The sequence below is a fragment of the Malaclemys terrapin genome, chromosome 6, assembly GCF_027887155.1.
Source record: "Malaclemys terrapin pileata isolate rMalTer1 chromosome 6, rMalTer1.hap1, whole genome shotgun sequence".
In the NCBI taxonomy this organism is placed as follows: Eukaryota; Metazoa; Chordata; order Testudines; family Emydidae; genus Malaclemys; species Malaclemys terrapin.
Window position 1 is genome coordinate 133776798 of NC_071510.1, and position 21060 is coordinate 133797857.

At 53.6% G+C, this 21060-nt stretch overlaps 1 protein-coding gene across 3 annotated transcripts in view; it reads left to right on the forward strand.

Annotated features, from left to right (window-relative positions):
* TLN1 (talin 1) overlaps nucleotides 1–21060 on the forward strand; it is a 157115-nt gene that overhangs the window by 44779 nt on the left and 91276 nt on the right. For 2 of the 3 annotated variants that reach the window (XM_054031473.1, XM_054031475.1), the window contains exon 2: nucleotides 18811–18974. In XM_054031473.1, the coding sequence (XP_053887448.1) occupies nucleotides 18845–18974 (130 nt within the window). In that variant the 5' untranslated portion in view covers nucleotides 18811–18844. Of the gene's footprint in view, nucleotides 1–15805; nucleotides 15863–18810; nucleotides 18975–21060 lie in introns of those variants that run through there. The other variant, XM_054031474.1, reaches the window with a different exon arrangement.

The following is a 21060-nucleotide window of genomic DNA, read 5'->3' on the forward strand; positions in this document are numbered from 1 at the left end:
GAGGGGTTGCAAGTGTTTTGGAGGATAGGATGAAAATTCAAAATGATCTGGACAAACTGGAATGGTCTGAAGTAAATAGGATGAAATTCAATAAGGACAAATGCAAAGTACTCCACTCTAGGACAGAACAATCAGTTGCACACATACAAAATGGGAAATGACTTGCATGGGAAATGACTTCCCCCTAAAAAGATGACTTGCATCTGAAGAAGTGATGTTCTTACCCATGAAAGCTTATGCTCCCAATACTTCTGTTAGTCTTAAAGGTGCCACAGGACCCTCTGTTGCCTAAGAAGGAGTCCTGCAGAAAGGAATCCGGGGGTCATAGTGGATCACAAGCTAAATATGAGTCAACAGTGTAACGCTGTTGCAAAAAAACACCGTTCTGGGATGCTGTAACAATGCTGCCTTTGGTGGGAAACTTCTGAGAGTATCAATTCATCCAAACTGTCAGTAGGTAACACAATCGGATCACCTTTATGCTTTCCTTGTGCCCTGGCTAGAGTATCACCCTGACCAGAGTTGCTACACCCTTTTCCAGCCACACATTAGCAACAGGCAAAATACAAGCACCAGAATTGTCTGGTCTCTGGGATTTTGCTAAGACACTAACTGGATGCAACCTAGTTCCAGTGCCATTCTCCCCAGCAGACACAAACTTAGGACCATTCCCTTCCTGGGCTTTAGTTGAATCCAGAACCAACTCTGAGACAACTGCACTATTCTCAACTATCAGAGGCTGAAAGGCACCTTCTGTCTGCTTCAGAGACCTTCCCCTTTACCAGACACACAGCTCGGGATCTCATTTCCCTTGTCCCAGCACACAGGGCTGTTCACAGACAACTGTGTGAAGACTTGGGTTGCTCCCCCCAAGGGCCAAGTCAATACCCCTGACAGACACAGGCACATTCCTTTCACTCTCAATTCTCTGCACAGGTAAGGGATAGGGACACTCATCTTCCACTCACTCTCCCTGCCTTCCCAAGCTGCTGACTAGATAAAGCCATCAGCTCACAAGGCTGCCTAGGCTCCTCTAAACTTTTTGTCCTCCTCTCCCTTGTCCCAGCACAAAGGGCAGGTTACGGACAAATACCGGGAGAGTGGGGCAGCTTCCTTACGAGGCACATGGCCACTTCCAACAGAAACTGCTGCTCTTCTCACTACACTGAGCTACTTCCAGCAAATCATAGTTATCCTTTTCAGGTTCCCTTTTACAAGCTGTACTTGCCAATAATCCATTACCCATTAAAAATCTACCCTTTTCTTCCTCAATTAGGGCTTTAACCTGATCCTCCACTTTAATCTGCTCCTGAGAAACATTTTCCTGACCAATGAGATCTTTCTGCGCTCTATCTAATTCCAGATTCACTTCTGAGACATTAGACAGACATTCAGAAACTTCATTCACAGATAAACTGATTTTTTGCACAGACAAACATTTGGAGCAACTCTCCCCAGGCAAATCATTGCCCACAATAGATACAGGTTTAAGCTCATTCCTGTCCTGTGACTGGCTACCTGGACTGAACAAAGCTTTAATATCTTTCCCAATCAAAAGATCCTTAGGCAATAACTTTCTTACCCCAGCTATAACTTCATGCTGAGCACTGTTCCATTCCAACTGGCACATGAAACTGCAAGCCCAAGAGCAAGGATTTTTTATGAGTCTGTAAACTTGGGGCTCATACCTTATGCCTGGAGAATTGTAAATGTCGTACTTGTATTTAAGAAAGGAGGGGGAAAGTGATCTAGAAAAGTACAGGCCTGTTTGTTTGACCTCGTTCCTCCTCTATCTTGGTGGGTCCTGCGCTTATTGATGGATTTTCTTGCCTCAGAGATTCACCATGTGGGTTGGGGAACAGCCCAGAGACCTTCCCCTCTGGAAGAACCTACAGTCCAGGTCAATTGGGAGGTTTGGGGGGAACCCGGGCCCGCCCTCTACTCCGGGTTCCAACCCAGGGCCCTGTGGACTGCAGCTGTCTATAGTGCCTCCTGTAACAGCTGCATGACAGCTACAACTCCCTGGGCTACTTCCCCATGGCCTCCTCCCAACACCTTCCTTATTCTCACCACAGGACCTTCCTCCTGGTGTCTGATAACGCTTGTGCTCCTCAGTCCTCCAGCAGCACACCCTCTCAGCTCCTTGCACCTATTGCTCCCAGCTCCTCACACTATAGCCACAAACTGAAGTGAGCTCCTTTTTAAAACCCAGGTGCCCTGATTAGCCTGCCTTAATTGATTCTAGCAGCTTCTTCTTAATTGGCTCTAGGTGTCCTAATTAGCCTGCCTGCCTTAACTGGTTCTAGCAGGTTCCTGATTACTCTAGTGCAGCCCCTTCTCTGGTCACTCAGGGAATAGAAAACTACTCATCCAGTGACCAGTATATTTGCCCTCTACCAGACTCCTGTATCCCACTGGTCTGGGTCTGTCACATATCCCTCCCCCCGCTCAACGCCAAGGGGTTGGGCAGCTTGGGACGCCAGACAGTGCACATGTGACAAGCCATCGGTGTTGCTATGACGGCTCCCTGCTCTGTGTTGCACACGGAACCGGAAAGGTTGGAGGGATAAGAACCATCTGGTCACCCTTGTGTTCTTCTCCTTGTTTCGCTGCATCCATTGAAGAGGGGCATGGTCTGTCACAAAGACAAATCTGCGCCCGAGCAGGTAGTAGCGCAATGTTTCCATGGCCCATTTTACAGCGAGGCATTCTCTCTCCACCACTGCATATTTTTGTTCCCTTGGAAGGAGTTTCCGACTGAGGTATAGAATTGGGTGTTCCTCCTCCCTGACCATCTGTGATAGAACGGCCCCCAACCCTACTTCCGATGCATCCGTCTGCAGGATAGCCCCTTATTTCACCAAGGAGTTTATCAGTACGGGGTTACTGCAGAGGGCAGACCGTAGGTCTGTGAATGCTTCCTCTGCTGCGTCAGACCATCTCACCAGATCAGGTCCACGGGCTTTCACTAGGTCTGTCAGGGGACTTGCCCATGTGGCAAAGTGGGGGATAAATCGTGGGTAATACCCCACCACACCTAGGAACGCCCAGACTTGTTTCTTGCGACTTGGTCGGGGCCAATTTTGGATGGCCTCTAACTTGTTCACTTGGAGTTTTACCAGACCTTTTCCCACAATGTAACCAAGATATTTGGCCTCCGTAAACCCTACAGCACTTGGCAGGGTTTGCTTTAAGGCCAGCTCGCCTGAAGGTATCGAGGACTGCCTCCACCTTCTCCAGATGGGTTTCCCAGTCTGGGGTATGAATGACCACATCGTCCAAGTAGGCAGCATCATAACTGTTATGCGGGCGTAATAGCTTATCCATGAGGCGCTGGAAGGTAGCTGGGGCCCCATGTAGTCCAAAAGGGAGGACAGTATATTGAAAAAGACCCTCTGGTGTAGAGAACGCAGTCTTTTCCTTTGCGTCTTCCGCAAGGGGAATCTGCCAGTACCCCTTTGTCAAGTCTAGGGTAGTCAAGTACCGGGAATTACCCAGACGGTCCACTAGCTCATCTATGTGAGGTATGGGGTACGCGTCGAACTGGAATACTTCGTTTAGTCGCCGGAAGTCGTTGCAAAATCTTGTGGTGCCATCAGGTTTGGGCGCCAGCACGACTGGGCTGGACCACTGACTGTGGGATTCTTCGATGATCCCCCCAACTCCAGCATATTTTTTACTTCTGTTTTTATTTCCTCCCTTTTTGCCGCTGGCACCCGATGGGCCTCATTGTTACTCTGGCCCCAGGGTTCGTGACGATGTGGTGATATGTCTCGGTTGTTCGACCCAGTTTTGTCAAACACATCTTGGTTCCGGAAGATCATCTCAGACACCTCATTCTTCTGGTCTGGTGTTAAATCAGGAGACACTCTCGCCTGTTTGGAAGGCTTGTTTTCCTGGGTTAGGTCTTTTTGGACCGTTGTGCATGCCTCTTGTGCATGCCAGGGTTTCAGAAAGTTAACGTGATAAATCTGTTCTTGTTTTCTGCGTCCTGGCTGCCGCACCTTGTAGGTTACTTCCCCCACGGGTTCAACCACCTCATAGGACCCCTGCCATTGGGCCAGAAGCTTGCTTTCTGCCGTGGGTACCAACACCATAACCCGATCCCCTGGTTGGAACGGTCGCACTTTTTTACCTGGTGATTGTAATGGATTCGCTGGGCCTCCTGTGCCTTCTCCAAATGTTCCCGTATAATAGGGGTAAACCAGGCTATCCGGTCTCGCATCTGCATTACATGATCTATTATATTTCTCCCCTCATTGGGTTCCTCTTCCCAGATCTCTTTGGCGATATCTAGTATGCCGCAGGGGTGACGCCGGTATAATAACTTGAAGGGGGAAAACCCAGTTGAGGCCTGAGGTACCTCCCGGATAGCGAACATAAGGTAGGGTAGTAGAGTGTCCCAATCCTTTCCATCCCGACTTACCACCTTCCTTATCATAGCCTTGAGGGTTCGGTTAAACCTTTCTACCAACCCATCAGTCTGTGGATGGTAGACAGAAATTCTCAGGGTATGTATATGGAGCAGCATACAGAGGTCCTTCATTAGCTTCAACATAAATGGGGTTCCTTGGTCGGTTAATATCTCCTTCGGTAGCCCCATTTGGGCAAAGATCCCCACCAGCTCTTTGGCTATAGTTTTAGAGGCCGTGTTCCGCAGGGGGGCGGCTTCTGGGTAGCGAGTAGCATAGTCCAAAACAGCAAGTATATATTGGTGGCCCCGAGCCGTCTTCTCCAGGGGTCCCACTAGGTCCATGGCTATTTGCTCGAAGGGGACCTCTATGATGGGAAGGGGTACTAAAGGTGCCCTCAAGTGGGGACGGGGACTGTGCAGCTGACACTCCGGGCAGGAGGCACAGTACCTCCGCACTTCTTCATGTACTCCGGGCCAGAAGAACCGTCGTAGGACTCGTGCCAGGGTCTTCTCTACCCCCAAATGCCCCCCAAAAAGATGACTATGAGCAAGACTTAATACAGTGTTCTGGTGTTTTTGAGGTACTAGGATCTGCTGTACCTTCTGCCCCTGTATTGGTGCAACCCGGTATAAGAGATCCTTGTTCATTATGAAGTAGGGTCCTGGTCCCTGGGTTTTCCCTTCCACGGGGACCCCATCTATTTCAGTCACCTCCTTCCTAATGTTGTCATACCTTGGGTCTTCTGCCTGATCCCGTCCAAAATTTCCTCTCCCGGGGCTAATCTGCCCAAGATCTAGGGGCCCAGTCTCTGTTGCCTCTACTGGTTCAGAAGCATTAGGGTGGGGGTCAGACTCAGGTGCTTCTCCCTCCTGCGTGGCCTCCTTTTCAGCTGCGCGGGTCCACCTACCTACAAGAGCGACCCTCTGGCTTTGGGTCAGTATTCGGGTTCCCAAGGCCTTAGCTGCCCTTCTTTCCCTTTTTGTCTTTCTACCCTGTCTGGGAGTGGAGAATAAATCTGCAGATATTTCAGAGAAGATTGGGGGTTGACAGTCTGCTGTGAAAACAACAAAGAGTCTGGTGGCACCTTAAAGACTAACAGATTTATTTGGGCATAAGCTTTCGTGAGTAAAAACCTCACTTCTTCGGATGCATAGAGTGAAAGCTACAGATGCAGGCATTATATACAGACACATGGAGAGCAGGGAGTTACTTCACAAGTGGCAAACCAGTGTTGACAAGGCCAATTCAATCAGGGTGGATGTAGTCCACTCCCAATAATAGATGAGGAGGTGTCAATTCCAGGAGAGGAAAAGCTGCTTCTGTAGTGAGCCAGCCACTCCCAATCCCTATTCAAGCCCAGATTAATGGTGTTGAATTTGCAAATTAATTTTAGTTCTGCTGTTTCTCTTTGAAGTCTGTTTCTGAAGTTTTTTTGTTCAATGACAGTGACTTTTAAATCTGTGATAGAATGACCAGGGAGATTGAAGTGTTCACTTACTGGCTTGTGTATGTTACCATTCCTGATGTCCGATTTGTGTCCATTTATTCTTTTGCGGAGGGACTGTCCGGTTTGGCCAATGTACATGGCAGAGGGGCATTGCTGGCACATGATGGCATATATGACATTAGTGGATGTGCAGGTGAATGAGCCCCTGATGGTGTGGCTGATGTGGTTGGGTCCTCTGATGCTGTTGCCAGAGTAGATATGGGGACAGAGTAGGCAACGAGGTTTGCTACAGGGATAGGTTCCTGGGTTGGTGTTTCTGTGGTGTGGTGTGTAGTTGCTGGTGAGTATTTGCTTCAGGTTGGGGGGTTGTCTGTAAGCAAGGACTGGCCTGCCTCCCAAGGTCTGTGAGAGTGAGGGATCATTTTCCAGGATAGGTTGTAGGTCGTGGATAATGCGCTGGAGAGGTTTTAGCTGGGGGCTGTATGTGATGGCCAGTGGTGTTCTGTTATTGTCCTTGTTGGGCCTGTCCTGTAGTAGGTGATTTCTGGGTACCCGTCTTGCTCTGTCAATCTGTTTCCTCACTTCCCCAGGTGGGTATTGTAGTTTTACGAATGCTTGATAAAGATCTTGTAGGTGTTTGTCTCTGTCTGAGGGGTTGGAGCAAATTCGGTTGTATCTTAGGGCTTGGCTGTAGACAATGGATCGTATGATGTGTCTTGGATGGAAGCTGGAGGCATGTAGGTACGTATAGCGGTCAGTAGGTTTCCGGTATAGGGTGGTGTTTATGTGACCATCACTTATTTGTACTGTAGTGTCCAGGAAGTGGATCTCTTGTGTGGACTGGTCCAGGCTGAGGTTGATGGTGGGGTGGAAATTGTTGAAGTCCAGGTGGAATTCTTCAAGGGCCTCCTTTCCGTGGGTCCATATGATGAAGATGTCATCAATGTAGCGCAAGTAGAGGAGGGGCACTAGGGGACGAGAGCTGAGGAAGCGTTGTTCTAAGTCAGCCATAAAAATGTTGGCATACTGTGGGGCCATGCGGGTACCCATAGCAGTGCCACTGACTTGAAGGTATAAGTTGTCCCCAAATCTGAAGTGGTTGTGCCAGCAATGCCCCTCTGCCATGTACATTGGCCAAACCGGACAGTCCCTCCGCAAAAGAATAAATGGACACAAATCGGACATCAGGAATGGTAACATACACAAGCCAGTAAGTGAACACTTCAATCTCCCTGGTCATTCTATCACAGATTTAAAAGTCACTGTCATTGAACAAAAAAACTTCAGAAACAGACTTCAAAGAGAAACAGCAGAACTAAAATTAATTTGCAAATTCAACACCATTAATCTGGGCTTGAATAGGGATTGGGAGTGGCTGGCTCACTACAGAAGCAGCTTTTCCTCTCCTGGAATTGACACCTCCTCATCTATTATTGGGAGTGGACTACATCCACCCTGATTGAATTGGCCTTGTCAACACTGGTTCGCCACTTGTGAAGTAACTCCCTGCTCTCCATGTGTCTGTATATAATGCCTGCATCTGTAGCTTTCACTCTATGCATCCGAAGAAGTGAGGTTTTTACTCACGAAAGCTTATGCCCAAATAAATCTGTTAGTCTTTAAGGTGCCACCAGACTCTTTGTTGTTTTTGTAGATACAGACTAACACGGCTACCCCCTGATACTTGACAGTCTGCTGTGGATGCCTCACCAATTTTAGGGTCCCCATCTTTCTCCAATCTCCCTACTGGGAGTAAGTTTCCAAACCCTGGGAAGTCCCTCCCTATGAGCACCGGGTATGGGAGTTTAGGGTCTACACCTGCTGCTACCTCAAGTAGTGTTCCCTTGGATTTCGATTTTTACTGGGATGGTGGGGTAGTAACTAACTGTCCCATGGACACGTTATCCCCGTACGTTTAACCTGCAGCAGCTGACTATGCTTCATGAGCTTCCCTGAGATAAGCGTGATAGCACTCCCCGAATCAACCAGTGCCGTGGTCCCTACCCCATTTAGTTTCACTGGTCTGGTATACATATGTGGGGTTAGTGAGACCCCCCACAAGGTGGATTAGGGAGCATGGATCTTCCTAGTTCCCCAGGTTGCACTGCATAGACTCCTCAGCATTGGGACACTGTGCAGCTATGTGTCCCCACTCCCCGCAGGCATAACATCTCTATGGAGCCCTAGGCGTTCCCCGGTCTCTTGGTTTGGGCAGTCTAACATCCCGATCCTCTTCTCCCTCAGTGCTCCGACTCTTTGTGGCCTCTAGTGGGCCTTCAGCCTCTCTCTTTTTCCACCTGGGCCCTCCTGGTGGCCCAGTCACCCGAACTTTAGGGCTTGGTGCTGCTAGTTTAACCTGGGGTGCCTCTTCCTTAACTGGTCGGGTCAGCTCCCTCGCTGTCCTTCGCCAACTGTAAGAGACCAATCAATTGAGATGAGCTATCATCAGCAGGAGGAAAAAAAACGCGATTATCACTTCAAAGGTTTTTTTCTCCTGCTGATGATAGCTCGTCTCAGTTGATTGGTCTCTTACAGTTGGTATGGCTACTTCCACCTTTTCATGTTCTCTGTATGTATAAATATCTTCTTTCTGTGTGTTCCATTCTACGCATCCGATGAAGTGGGCTGTTGCCACGAAAGCTTATGCTCAAATAAATTTGTTAGTCTCTAAGGGTACATCTACGCTTACCTCCGGGTCCGGCGGCAGGCAATCGATGTTCTGGGATCGATCCCGGAAGTGCTCGCCGTCGACGCCGGTACTCCAGCTCGGCGAGAGGAGTACGCGGCATCGACGGGGGAGCCTCCCTGCCGCTTCTGGACCCGCGGTAAGTTCGGACTAAGGTACTTCAAATTCAGCTACGTTATTAACGTAGCTGAATTTGCGTACCTTAGTGCGAAGTGGGGGGTTAGTGTGGACCAGGCCTAAGGTGCCACAAGTACTCCTGTTCTTTTTACCTTACGAAACGAGACTTAGGGATGTTGGCTTGATTAGCCTAACCAAACAAAGGCTGAGGGGAGATAGGATTGCTCTCTATAAATACATCGGCAAGGTAAACACTGAGGGAGACAGGAGTTATTTAAGTGCCAGTGTTGACACAAGAACAAATTGTTATAAACTGGCCATCAATAAGTTTAGGCATGAAATTTTTCTAACCCTCATGGGAGTGCAGTTCTGGGACAGCCTCCCAAGGCAAGTAGTGGGGGCAAAAGACCTAACTTATTTTAAGACTTCAAGCTATGTTTATGGAGGGAACGGTATGATGAGCTCCTATATGGCATATGGCCTAGCTGCGACTGCTGTTAGCATCCCATCTCTGGCCATTGGAGATATTTGCTAAGTGGGGAGGGCTCTGAGTTACTACAGAGAATTCTTCCCCAGGTGTCTGCCTGGTGGTGCTCAGAGTCTAACATCTCCATATTTGGTGTCAGGAAAGAATTTACCCCCAGATCAGATTGTCAGAATCCCTGGGGGGGTTTCGCCTTCCTCTGCAGCATAGGGCGCAGAGACTTGCTGGATTGCACTACAGTAAATGATGGACTCTCCCTAACTTGAAGCCTTTAAATCAAATTTTGAGGTCTTCAGTAACTGAACCAGAGGTTCTGGGCCTATGCAGGAGTTGGGTGGGTGAGTTTCTGTGGCCTATGATGTGCAAGAGATCAAATTACATGATCATGATGATCCCTTCTGGCCTTGGGGCAGGGTTGTGTGATTTGGGAGGGGGTGTCGGTGGGTACTGTGGGGTGTGTGGAGGGTGGGGGAGTGATTTGGGGAGGGGAGGTGCTGCAGGGTGTGTGTGGTTATGGGGTTGCCGTGGGGTGTTTGGGGGGAGTGCTGTGGTGGGGGAGGTGCTGCAGGGGTTGTGGAGGTGCCGTGGGGAGGGGTTTGGGAGGAGCACTGCAGTGGGGGGAGGTGCTGCAGGGGGTGTGTGGTTATGGGGGTGCTGTGGGGTGTGGAGGGTTTTGGGGGGGGAGTGCTGTGGTGGGGGAGGTGCTGCAGGGGTTTGGGAGAAGCGCGGTGGGGGGAGGTGCTGCAGGGGGTGTGTGGTTATGGGGGTGCCGTGGAAGGGTTTGGGGGAAGCGCTGCGGTGGGGGGAGATGCTGCAGGGGTTGTGGGGGTTTGGGAGAAGCGCTGGGGTAGGGGGGAGGTGCTGCAGGGGTTGTGGGGGTTTGGGAGAAGCGCTGGGGTAGGGGGGAGGTGCTGCAGGGGTTGTGGGGGTGTGTGGAGGGGTTTGGGGGGGAGTGCTGTGGTGGGGGAGGTGCTGCAGGGGTTGTGGGGGTGTGTGGAGGGGTTTGAGGGGAGTGCTATGGTTGGGGAGGTGCTGCAGGGGTTGTGGAGGGCTGGCGGAGTTTGTGATTTGGGAAGGGATGTGCGCACACACTCCCTCTGTATTCTTCTCTCCCTCCCCGCTGACATTCTCTGAACTAGGGTTCCTGCCTCATCAGACCTGCGGCGAGCCAATGGGGAGCCCTGGGCCGCCCAGCAAGGCTCTCCCAGAAACATTGCAGCAGTGCTCAGGAATGCAGCGCTGGAATGTCTCCATGTGGGAGGGCAGGAGGGGGAGAGCTGCTCAGAACCCCACCCCGTGTCTCTCAGCCATGGGGGTCCCCAGGAAACCAAAGTAGAAGGGAATTCCCTGACCATGATCATACCGGGGGAGTGTGATTTGCTGCTCCTGGAGCTGCTCCAGACCCGGCCCTCCTTCACCCCCCCTCAGCCTTCGCCTGGCCCCCTCGCCTTCCTCCTCTCTGCTCGGGCCGGTTCCTCACTTTACTGCCCAGTCAGTGCCAGCTGCTGTTACACCCAGATTCTACCCCACCCCTCTAAAAGTCAGGGTGGGACTCTGGGCCCCACTCTGGGCAGGGGAGTTTCTTTGCTGTTGCTCTAGGAGCTTGCAGGCCTTGGTCCTGGCCGAGAGTTCAGCCGCCTGGCCAGGATTCTGCTCCCAGGAGCGAAATAAACATTTGGGAGTTCGAGTGCCTGGCCTGGCCTGGCCTTGCCTTGCCTGGGGCAGTGCCTGGGCCTGGAAGCACTCAGCCCATCCCCTGTGGCACAGAGGGTAAGCAGGCTGCCCTCCGCCCCATGTATTGTAGCGTGGGTTTCTGATGGGGCTCCTTGCTGTGCGGCTGGGTGTTGCTGTGACAAGCTGGGGGATGGGTTGCCTGTGATGGGTTTTTAGTCTCCTCCTGTTAGGTTTTCTCTGAGCTCCTATCCATGCCATGGCCTGTTAGGAGAGGAGGGACCTTTCTGAGGGGCTGGGGTTAGACCAAATGCCTCTGCTTGGGTTAGCCTGTCCAGGCTCCCAACTCCAGCCAGACTGGTGTAATCTCTCCCAGCATGCTTCTGACCAGGGATGTCAGAAGCTGCATGCCTGGCGCTTGGGAGCTGGTCATTGCTGTGGCAACCGCCGTTTTTGCCAGTCCCAGCTTCACTGTTAGGTGGCATTTTGCATTTAGCTTCATTGCTTTTAGGCAAGACGGGGGGGGGGGGGGGGGGGAGATAGAGGGAGAGGCACCTTGCTGCAGCCCTCCAGCCCTTGGATCCCGGGCAGCACTTCTTCAATAGAGGCCATACCTGGCCTGCTGGATTGGGATACAAGAGCATCTGACACTGAAACACCAGCTGAGGGTTCACATGTGGCAGGCAGGGAGGAGCAGGAAGACAGAGGGTCATGTCTCCAAGGCCTGCAGGCCATTGGACTCACTCCTGTTCTCTTTGGCTTTCTGGGGGATGTGAGCGAGGGCTCCGGAGAGGAGGAAATGCTGAGTTGGCAGTGCAGTGTTTGTATCTAGCAGCAGCCAGAGGCCTGGATCAGGTGTGGTGCTCAGTCTAAATGGAAAGCCAATACAAATGGGTGTGACAAATGGGCAAGGATGCGAGTAAAGGGGGTGGGTGCTCCACGTGCCTGGTGAGCACTGGGAACAGTGATGGTCCAGATAACTTAAAAGGTAGCATGGTCCAGGGGGCAGGCAGGGCACTGGCACTGGCCTTGGGCTCTTTTCAGCTTCCCTACTGTGAGAACACCAGCCCCTGGCTGTGCCACTGCTGCCTCTGTCTGGTCTCTGCGGGGGCAGGGACAGTCGCTTACTGTCAGCCTGTGCAGCGCCCAGCACCATGGGCACATCTGGCTACGTTCCTAGCATACAGAATACGTAGCACGGTGGTTAAATTGATGTGTTTGTAATGGGGTGTTGGCTAGCTGGTTTCTTGTGGAGGTCACAGCAGTGAATCGTGTGGGTGCCTCTGTGGAAGAAAGCAGGGTCACGGCTTACTCCTAGTAACTAACTGGGGAGGGAGGAAAGAGGGGCCCCGGGTCCTGTCCGGTCCCAGCAGAGGCGTTGGGCACTGCCTGCTGTGCTGTTTTTGCAGGATTCAGGCGCACTGCAGCATGTTGGACATGGTATCAATTGGAAGTGACGTTGCTCTTTTTATTTTTTCTTTCAAGCTCTGAGACTCCTGCCACTCCCAACTGGGGCAGGTTCTGCCTCTGGCTGCTCCTTGCCAGTTGGCAAATGGTGCTCGGCCACTGGCTTTGTGCTTGTTTCTCAGAGGCAGCCTGTCAAATGACTGGAAGAAGCGCCAATGCTCCATGACACAGTGGGGTCCCTTACAAGTCTGAGATTGAGACCGGGAGGAGACCTGGTTCTCCAGAGGGTAGGGCTCACTGGCCAAATGTAGAGCATTCAGCTCAGAGACTGACGGACTGGGCAGCGTTACCAACGCTTACCCGTGAACCCTCCGGTGTCTGTTGTGGGATTGGGGGGGGGGGGGGGGGGGGGGAGTCTGACCTGTGGAGATGGGGCTATACTATGTTTGGGGTTTGATCCCCTGGCTGTGTTTGTCAGCAGTGCCCATCCCTGACCATAGTGCAGGGCTGTCCTCCTTCCCCAGGGTCAGGCACGACTTTTCCTCATCGCTCTTTGAGACATGGCTTACGATGGTTTGAGCTGATCTTTGACTGCAGGTGTGAGCAGTAACACGGCATGTTCCTGGGTCTGCACAAAGGATAGTGTATCACGGCCCAAAAGGCTCTGGCTGCTCTCCTGAGAACTGGATTAGCTAGGGACCCCTGTGTGGGAAGTGGGAGGAGGCTGCTGCTCTCTGCGGGGGTGTCAGAGCGTCACTAGGGTTTGTGCCCTGCCATTTAAGCTAAGCAGGTGAGCGCATGCCAGTATCTAGATGGGAGACCAGCAGCACGAATCGGGTGTTGCAAGGAGTGGTGTGGCTATAGGCTTCTGCTGGAGGTGCTGTCTGAAGTCCCGGTCCAGATCTCGTGGTATTGCCCTGGGAATAGGAATCACTCCCCTGAATGTCCTGGCCTGATCCCAGCTGCTGAGATTCCATTTTGTCTCCCCAAATCCCCATGCAAGTGTGATTTGGATACAGGATTCTCCTTCACTTCCTGTCCTGTGTCACTTTGCTGTGTGGTTTTTCTGTGCCCCACCCAGTTGTACTCCAGCAGGTGGGATGAGAGGCAGCAGTATCCATTACTCCCATGTGCACAGAGTTCCACTGTTCTCTGGGCCGTGCCCACCTTGCTGTTGCCACACGGGCTTGGGTGCGGGCTACACAAGGCCACCCAGGGCTCTAGGTACGAACTTGGGCGGCTAGCCCACAGTGAACCTGTGCTGCTACAGCCTCACTGCTTTAGCTCGGGTCTGTCTGCATGTGGTGCAGTCACAACTCCCACTGCAGTGTAAACGTGTCCGGAGTCTGCTCCGCTCAGCATGCATGCACAGCAGACAACTCCCCTGAGCAATGTTCCGCTTGAGAAAGGGATTTGCAAATAAATAACCCAAACCTGCCTGGGACTGACAGCATTGCTGTCTGGGGGCCAGAGCAGGGTCTGCACCAAAGGGCCTGTACTGCGCTTTGGAGTGTGGCTAAAAAGGCGCTCTCCTTCTGCTGAGGAATAGAGTTTTGGTTACAGGGGGCTGTGCAGCTCGGGGCAGAGGGAGGGAAGGCTGGGGGTTGGGGTTTACAGGGGGCTGTGGGATTGCAGAGGGAGGGAAGGCAGGGGGTGAGGGGTTGCAGAGGGAGGGAAGGCGGGGGGTGAGGGGTTTACAGCAGGGCTGTGGGATTACAGGGGGCTGTGTAATTCAGTGGGCGGCAGGGCAGGCTGTCTGGGAGTTGCAACAGGGCTGTGGCTGGGTGGCTCTCCAAGGGAGCAGTGGATGACATGGTTTTAAAAAAAAAAAGTGTGTGTGTGTATATATATATATATACACACACACACCTGTCTCATAGAACTGGAAGGGACCCCGAAAGGTCATTGAGTCCAGTCCCCTGCCTTCACTAGCAGGACCGTCCAAGTCCGCCGCTGGCTGGCTGGGGCCTGAAGCATTTAAAGCTACCTTGTCATATTCTTGCTGCAGGGAGAAGAAGGATTCTCCCTGTCTGCTTCCTGATGGCAGCTCTGCTCCTCAGCCCCGCCGCCAGCCACCTCTCTGCTCCCAGCCTCCGTTTGGCTGGGTTTTCCCCTCTGAATAACTCCAGCACTGCTGAGAGCTCCCTGGTAGCCCTGGAACTTGGGGTGCCAGTGTCCCTGCCACCACAGTAGCTGAGAAACCAAACTCTCTTGTTCATTTTCCTCTCAGCTGCTCCGGAAGCGCTGAGATGCAGAGAAGGCGGAGCTGCCTGCCTGCGGCCTCCCAGCCCTGACCCATTGCAAAGTCACACTGGAAGGCTAGAAACAAACTTTCATGAAAGCTTAAACTCTGCAGAATTGGTTTATCCACCCCCACTTCACCGATGAGAGCGGTTTTCTGGCTGCATCTGTTGCGTCCCCACCACAGGTGGGGAGAGTGAACTCAGCAGATGGCAAAGTGTCCCTTGGGGCGAGAGGGGGTGCTGCCGAGCTGTTGTGAATTCGAGGTGCTGTCAGTGTGTCGCAGAGATCCGTTCTCACTCTTGTTCACTACAGTGCCCAGTGTCCCACTGTGCTAGAGGCTGCATGTACACGCGGACGCAGTCCCTGCCCTCAGACTTCCCCCGCGCTGCCTGAAACGGGCGCCGTGTGGGGTTTGGTTCTGATGCTGCCCGCGCTACCTTGGGGGCTGAGTGCCCCTTGGTGTGGAGATTGGCTCAGGCTGGAATGGGTGCAGCATGCACAGTGATCATACTGGGGTGTCTCAGCATCGGGTCCAGTCTGATGGATTTCCATGCGTCCCCCCATTCCTCCACTCACCCCTTTGGTGAAGGAAACTGAGAGCCAAGCCAGGCAGAAGTCAGGAAATTCCACTGTTAAGGTTCCCATATGACCCTGGCTCTGCCGTGATGCACCTTTGACACCTGCACTGTAGCAGCACAGGTGACTGCTCGTGTCCTCGGCCGGGCAGTGGGGCTGGGGCAGTTCCTGCGCAAAGTCTTTGCAGAGCCGTCGATCTGCCAGGCCCAGGCCGTCACTACGCTCTGCCCCATCCCCTCCTTTGTGCCGTAAGCTTTTTGGGACAGGGATCGTGGCTGTGTCTGCAGTGGCCAGCGCTTAGGTACTATGGTGATGGGCAGTCATTTAAAACCCTATAATACCTTACACTGTTGTGTGTGAAACCATTAGCCTTCAGGCAGAACCAAGTGTTCATGTCTGCATGAGGGTGACCCACTTCCCTGTGAGCAAGTGTGTCCTGTCTGCCCTGGGTGGCTGCAGGGTGCCGTTTGTGGGCAGGGTACCATGTTTCACCCCATCCCCAGTCTGGCCCCCAATACCCCCCCAGGGTTGTGGGAGGTTTGAACCGCAGCTCCTCTCACCTGCTAATGTGGATGATTGCTTGCAGGCAGCATGTTGCGCTCAGAAGAGCTGGAACTTACCCAGAATTCAACATCTGCTTGTGGCAGGAAATCGGCAGCTGCATATCAGAGTGGAGGGGGTAGGGTTTGTTTGCAGGCTGTTGACACTGCTCAGCGCCTGTGCTGGCAAACCACGGGGGCCTGCAGCTTCCTCCACACTGATTCAGCGAGCTCCTTGCAGCTAGGGCGGGCGAGCCTGACTGTGGCCAAGGAGAGGTGAGCAGGGTGGGACACTGACTCTTGGGTCTGCGGGTTACTGAGGGCGGAAGGTACACAAGTGTGTCGTGGGAGTGGTGTCAGCATGTCGTACTATCACCAGCTGCACGCCTTGAAAACCCTCCCTGACACCCGCCCTGCAGAGGCGAGGGGTGCTGCTGAGGCCTGGGGGCTCTTCCCTCCTGCTTTCTGGCTGGTTGGGGTCTGGTGAACTTGACACGCTCTGTGGCGGCCAGGAGGGAAAGTGGCTTCCAGCCTCCAGCTGGGCAGGGTGTCTCTGGGGGGTCTCTGAGCTCACAATGTGCTCGAGCTCCCACTAAGGAAGTGGGGGTGGAGCAGCCCTGGCAGGTCTGGAGCCTCCAGTCTGGGACAGAGCCTGACTCAGTGGCACTGGCTGATGCCTGCTTCCCATGATGGGTAGAGGCTTGGCACCCAGTGTTGCATTTCCCAGCAGCCTCTAGTGATGGTCACCCTGGCGGGGTCTCTGGCAGGAGAGGACAGTTTAGCCCCCAGGGCTTGCACCACCCGCGGGGGAGGCTCTAGGGTAGGTTATTTTTCTGCCCTGATGGCCCCTGCAGGTTGAGTACCCTCTGTATGGCCCTGTAGCTTCTGGGACAGCCTGTAGGATCCCCAGAGTGCTTCGTTCCTGTCTCGTCTGCCCCCCGTGCGCAATGGAATCACTGGGTCCCCATCTGCTGGAGATGGGGCCTTGCTGGGCTGTCCTTCCTGCCCCAAGCCAGGCCCAGATCGCCCTCCCCTCAGCCCCTCACACAAGCTCTCTGACCGGCCTGCTCCCTGCAGGCTCCTGCAGTCACCGACAGCAGCTTCCAGCTCCTAGCTCTTCCAGCCCTCACCGCTCTCCCCTCGCTCTCGCAGCCCCCGTCACTGCCCATCAGGCCGCCGCCCGGCTGCCTGCTCCCCCCTCCTCCCCTTTCCCACCCCCACACAGCGGCTGGGTCTGATGCCCCACCCTGGCAGGGAGAAACACAGACCCTGCTAATGGAGCGAGCCCCTGGAGAGAGTCTGGCTCCAGGCAGCTGCTGCCTCTGGGGAAGTGCCTGGCCTGGGGGGAAGTGAACACGGTCAAGATGGGCAGGGAGGAGGCAGCGTCGGTGTCGACATACAGAATATAGCTGAGCCCTGTGTGGTGTCCTGTGGCGGAGGCGGGAGCAATGGGTGTCTCCCCAGGATTTGTGTGTGTAGATTTGGGGGTAGCTCCCAGGATCTGGAGGGGTGGGTGTGTGTGGGTTCTCTGGGGGAGGGGCCGTGAGGAGATCTGAGGGGTCTGTGCTTCCTTTTCACACCCAAGATGTTTCCCCTTTTCTAACTCTCCCTGTTGCCATTAGCAGCTCTCCTCTGGCTCTGAGACTGACCGTTAATTCCTCAACTCCTTGGCTTTCCCCACTGCTGGGTGCTGCCCTAGCCCCCATGCCAAGCGGCTGGCTGCCCTGAGAGGGGTCAGACCAGTGCCTTAGAGGGGAAGGTCCCCTCCCATCCCCCCAGTCTAGGGCTGGGTTGGAACAACTGTGGAATAACGCAGCCTGTGGGGAAGTGTCCCTCTAACCTGGCCGTTAGGGTGCCTCATGCCTTGAGTTGGGGGGGTGGGGGGGGTTACAGCTCGTTATTTTGATCCTATTGAATGTAACTGGCTGTTCTCATTCTCTTGGCTCAATGAGCTCTTGTGGCAGAGAGTTCCACAGGTAAACTATGCATTGTATAAAAATCATTTTCCTTGCTCCGTTTTAAATTCATCTCCGTTTAGTTTTGGTGACTGACCCCTTGTTCCCATGTTAGCAGAGAGGGTACGTGAGGCGCCATGTTAACCAGCTCTCTCTTATCACTCCCTCCCATCCCATCTCTGAGCAGGCAGGCTTGTCTCTCTCTCTGGGTCCTTTCTTTCTGGGAGATGTGGCTGCATGTTGCACGTGCTCCAGGGAACGGGTGTGAGGCCACAACCCTCTTGTTTATGACTCCTTAGCACAGGTGGATGTCATGGGGAGACCTTTGAGAAACCCCTGAGAAGGAAGACAGGGCAGCACAGGCAGGGCCCTGCTGGCGTGTGGTTTGAGCTTGGTTTTCCTCTTGTGGCTTCTGTGTCATGGCAGCTTTTATTTATAATTTGTTCCCTCTCACCCTCCCCATCTTATCGGCCTGTGCTCCCTGTGCAGTCGCTTCCTCCAGGATGACAGCGTCACTACCAAGTAACCGCTATAGTCATCTCCTTCCCCGCACAGACGTGACAGTCACTGTCCATGGCTCACTTGGTGACCTTGGGGACAAGTTCCTTCCCCTTCCTTGAACTCTGTGCGTCCATCTGTATGGTAGAGGGGATGATCCTGACTGGGACAGATGGCCCCAGCAGCTCTCGGGCAAAGCTGCCCCGTGGTACTGCTGCAGATTTGGGGCTTCTGCTAAAACCATGCCGTCCTTATGGTTGTGAAGGACCTTCCGAGCATGCTGCCCTCGCCCCGCCAAGGCGTACAGGGCTCTCTGGGCCCTGGCATGAATTGGAGAAGGGCTGGATCCCTTACCCAGGCTGCCAGCTGTGTCCTAGAGAGAGTCTCCTGGGGTGTGAGCAGCTCACAGGACCCTCTGCCCCTGGAGGGAAAAGCAACCCCTTTCCACGGGCCCTTAAATGAAGGGCACAACCATTGCCTGTAGTTAGGGAGCCATTCCCCAGAGGACAGGAAGCAAAAGTCACCCCAGGAGGGGGAAGGGAAAAGTAGGAGGTGATCTTTGTTTACTGCACCCTGGTGCTGCAGGGGTCTGTGCAGTGAGACAGAGCTCTTCTCCTTGAGCCTGTGGGATTATAGCATCCTGTACCTGGGTTTCTGGGGGGACGGGGCAGTGCTAGGAGGCAGGGGGGCAGTCCCCAGAACCGTGTGAGGGTTGGAATTGGTCTGGGTAGCAGTAATGGGGACTGATCGGCTGTGACTTTTCTTTGGCAGGTGAAGCAGGAGCGGGGACCGTCCAGCCGCCACCATGGTTGCCCTATCGCTGAAGATCAGCATTGGCAATGTGGTGAAGACCATGCAGTTTGAGCCCTCCACCATGGTGTACGACGCCTGTCGGATCATCCGGGAGCGCGTGCCTGAGGCACAGATGGGGCAGCGTAAGTGACAGGACCCCCAGAGGCGCAGGGGGTAGAGATGGAAAAGTCCCATCAGGTCCCTGTCCCCAGCCAGAACCATCACTTTGCCAGGGGTACTTACCCCGAGCAGCGGGGCTCCCTTCCCAGCTGGGAGACCAATCCTCAGCCTGACGCATCTTGCGGCTGCTCCAGCTGGATTTCCCCTTAACTCCACCCGTTCCTCGTTATGCCCCCAGATACCACCCCAAATAATGCCAAGTCTTTCTGGGGTTTGACGCCCTTCAGATTCCTGTCAATGCTGTGCCCTGTATCCTGAGGTTTAGCGTTTGCAACCCCTGAGGTCTAGTCCTGGCTCGGCAGGTTCGTTCCCCTTTCTGCATGTATCCCACGTGGCACGAGTGAGAACGTTACTGGATTTTTATGGCCAAAAGCAATGGTGAAGCCCAGGGGCTTACCCCAGCAAGAGAGTGGGACCCACAGGCGGTTCACACTCTAAAGGGGTGCTCTCTGGGACAATTACAGGACCTCAGAGAGAGCACTGGACCTGTGACTCCATGACAGAGGGTATCCAAATAATTCCCATTGGCCACCGCCAGCACCAAGGGGACAGAGGGGGAAGTGGCACAGGAAACCTTCCCCTGCCCCCACATTTCGTCCCTTAATAGTGCTCAAGGGAATCCTGTGGCTGAGAATGAATGGGCTGTAAAAGGAGGTGAAGAGCTTGTACATTTCAGCAGCTGCGGGGGTATTAGTCAAGGGGGCGTACTGTGGCACTGCTGCTGGGCAAACTGCATTTCCTGGTTTTCAGAGGGTCTGCGGTAGCTCAGCTCAGTATTCTGCAGGGGATGACACACCACCAAGCAACCATCATTCTGCGTTAACAGCGCTTTTTGCCATTGAGTTTTTAACAGGAAAAGATGTTGTTGTTGTTAGCGGCTCATAGTCCTGTTTAGACAGTCGTACGTATCATGTCCTGCGATTAGCATTGTGAGCCAGCTGCTGCTCCCCTCACAAATACACACATCAGCTGGGCCCCATCAGCCTTGTTTCAGCCCCCCCCCCTTCAGCCATTCCTCTGATCCATTCATGTTCCCCGCTCCCACCTGGCCCCTTCCCCACTTCTCTACCCAGGCCTCCCAGCTGCAAGCAGGGAAAGCATCTCCCTGAGGTCTTCACTCCCACATATACAAATGTTTCTATTACTGTTATTCTCCCGCACCCGTCCTATAACCCAGCTCCCACCAGTGTCTAGAGTGAATGGCAACTATGTAAAAGCAGAATTATGTTGAAGTGCAGGAAGGCTGGGTATGGGAGGACTGGGATCCGCTGGCAGAGCTGTTGAGAGCATGGGCGTTGGGGTGCACTGGCGGAGCTAGGGTCGCAGGGGTTGGGCTGTGTCACAGATTGGTGCTAGAGCCCGTCAGTGGACCTGACCCTGTAGGGGTCTCGCTCTTCCTCCAGGGTAAGCCACACAGCTTCACCGCCTCGTACATTCTCAACGGGTGGATGAGACAATGGTGTAGGGAGGAGGGGTTTAGGCTTATTAGGAACTGGGGAAACTTTTGGGAAAAGAGGAGCCTATACAGGAAGGATGGACTCCTCCTAAACCAAAATGGAACCAGACTGCTGGCACTTAAAATTAAAAAGGTCATTGAGCAGTTTTTAAACTAAGGGCTGGGGGAAAGCCGACAGGTGCAGAGGAGCACGTGGTTTGGACAGAGACATCCCTTAGAGGAGGATCTATTAGTGGAGATTCTCTATGTCCTAGTAAGGAGGAGAGGATGCGGGAGTTAGGGCCCTGCACCCCCGGCTTCCTGCGATTCACTGCGACTCTCAGCCAGCCAGTAAAGCAGAAGGTTTATTTGGATGACAGGAATACAGTCCAAGACAGGTCTTGCAGGCACAGACAACAGGGACCCCCTCAGTTAGGTCCATCTTGGGGTCCCAAGGCATCCCAGCCCAGCCCCCCTTGGGAGGTCAGAGCCATCTCTGCCTCCCAGCCATCTCTCCAGCCTGCTTCCCACCCTCTGGCTTCAGCGACCCCTCCCACAGCCTTTGTTCAGTTTCCTGGGCTAAGGAGTCACCTGGCCTTCAACCCCTTCCTGGG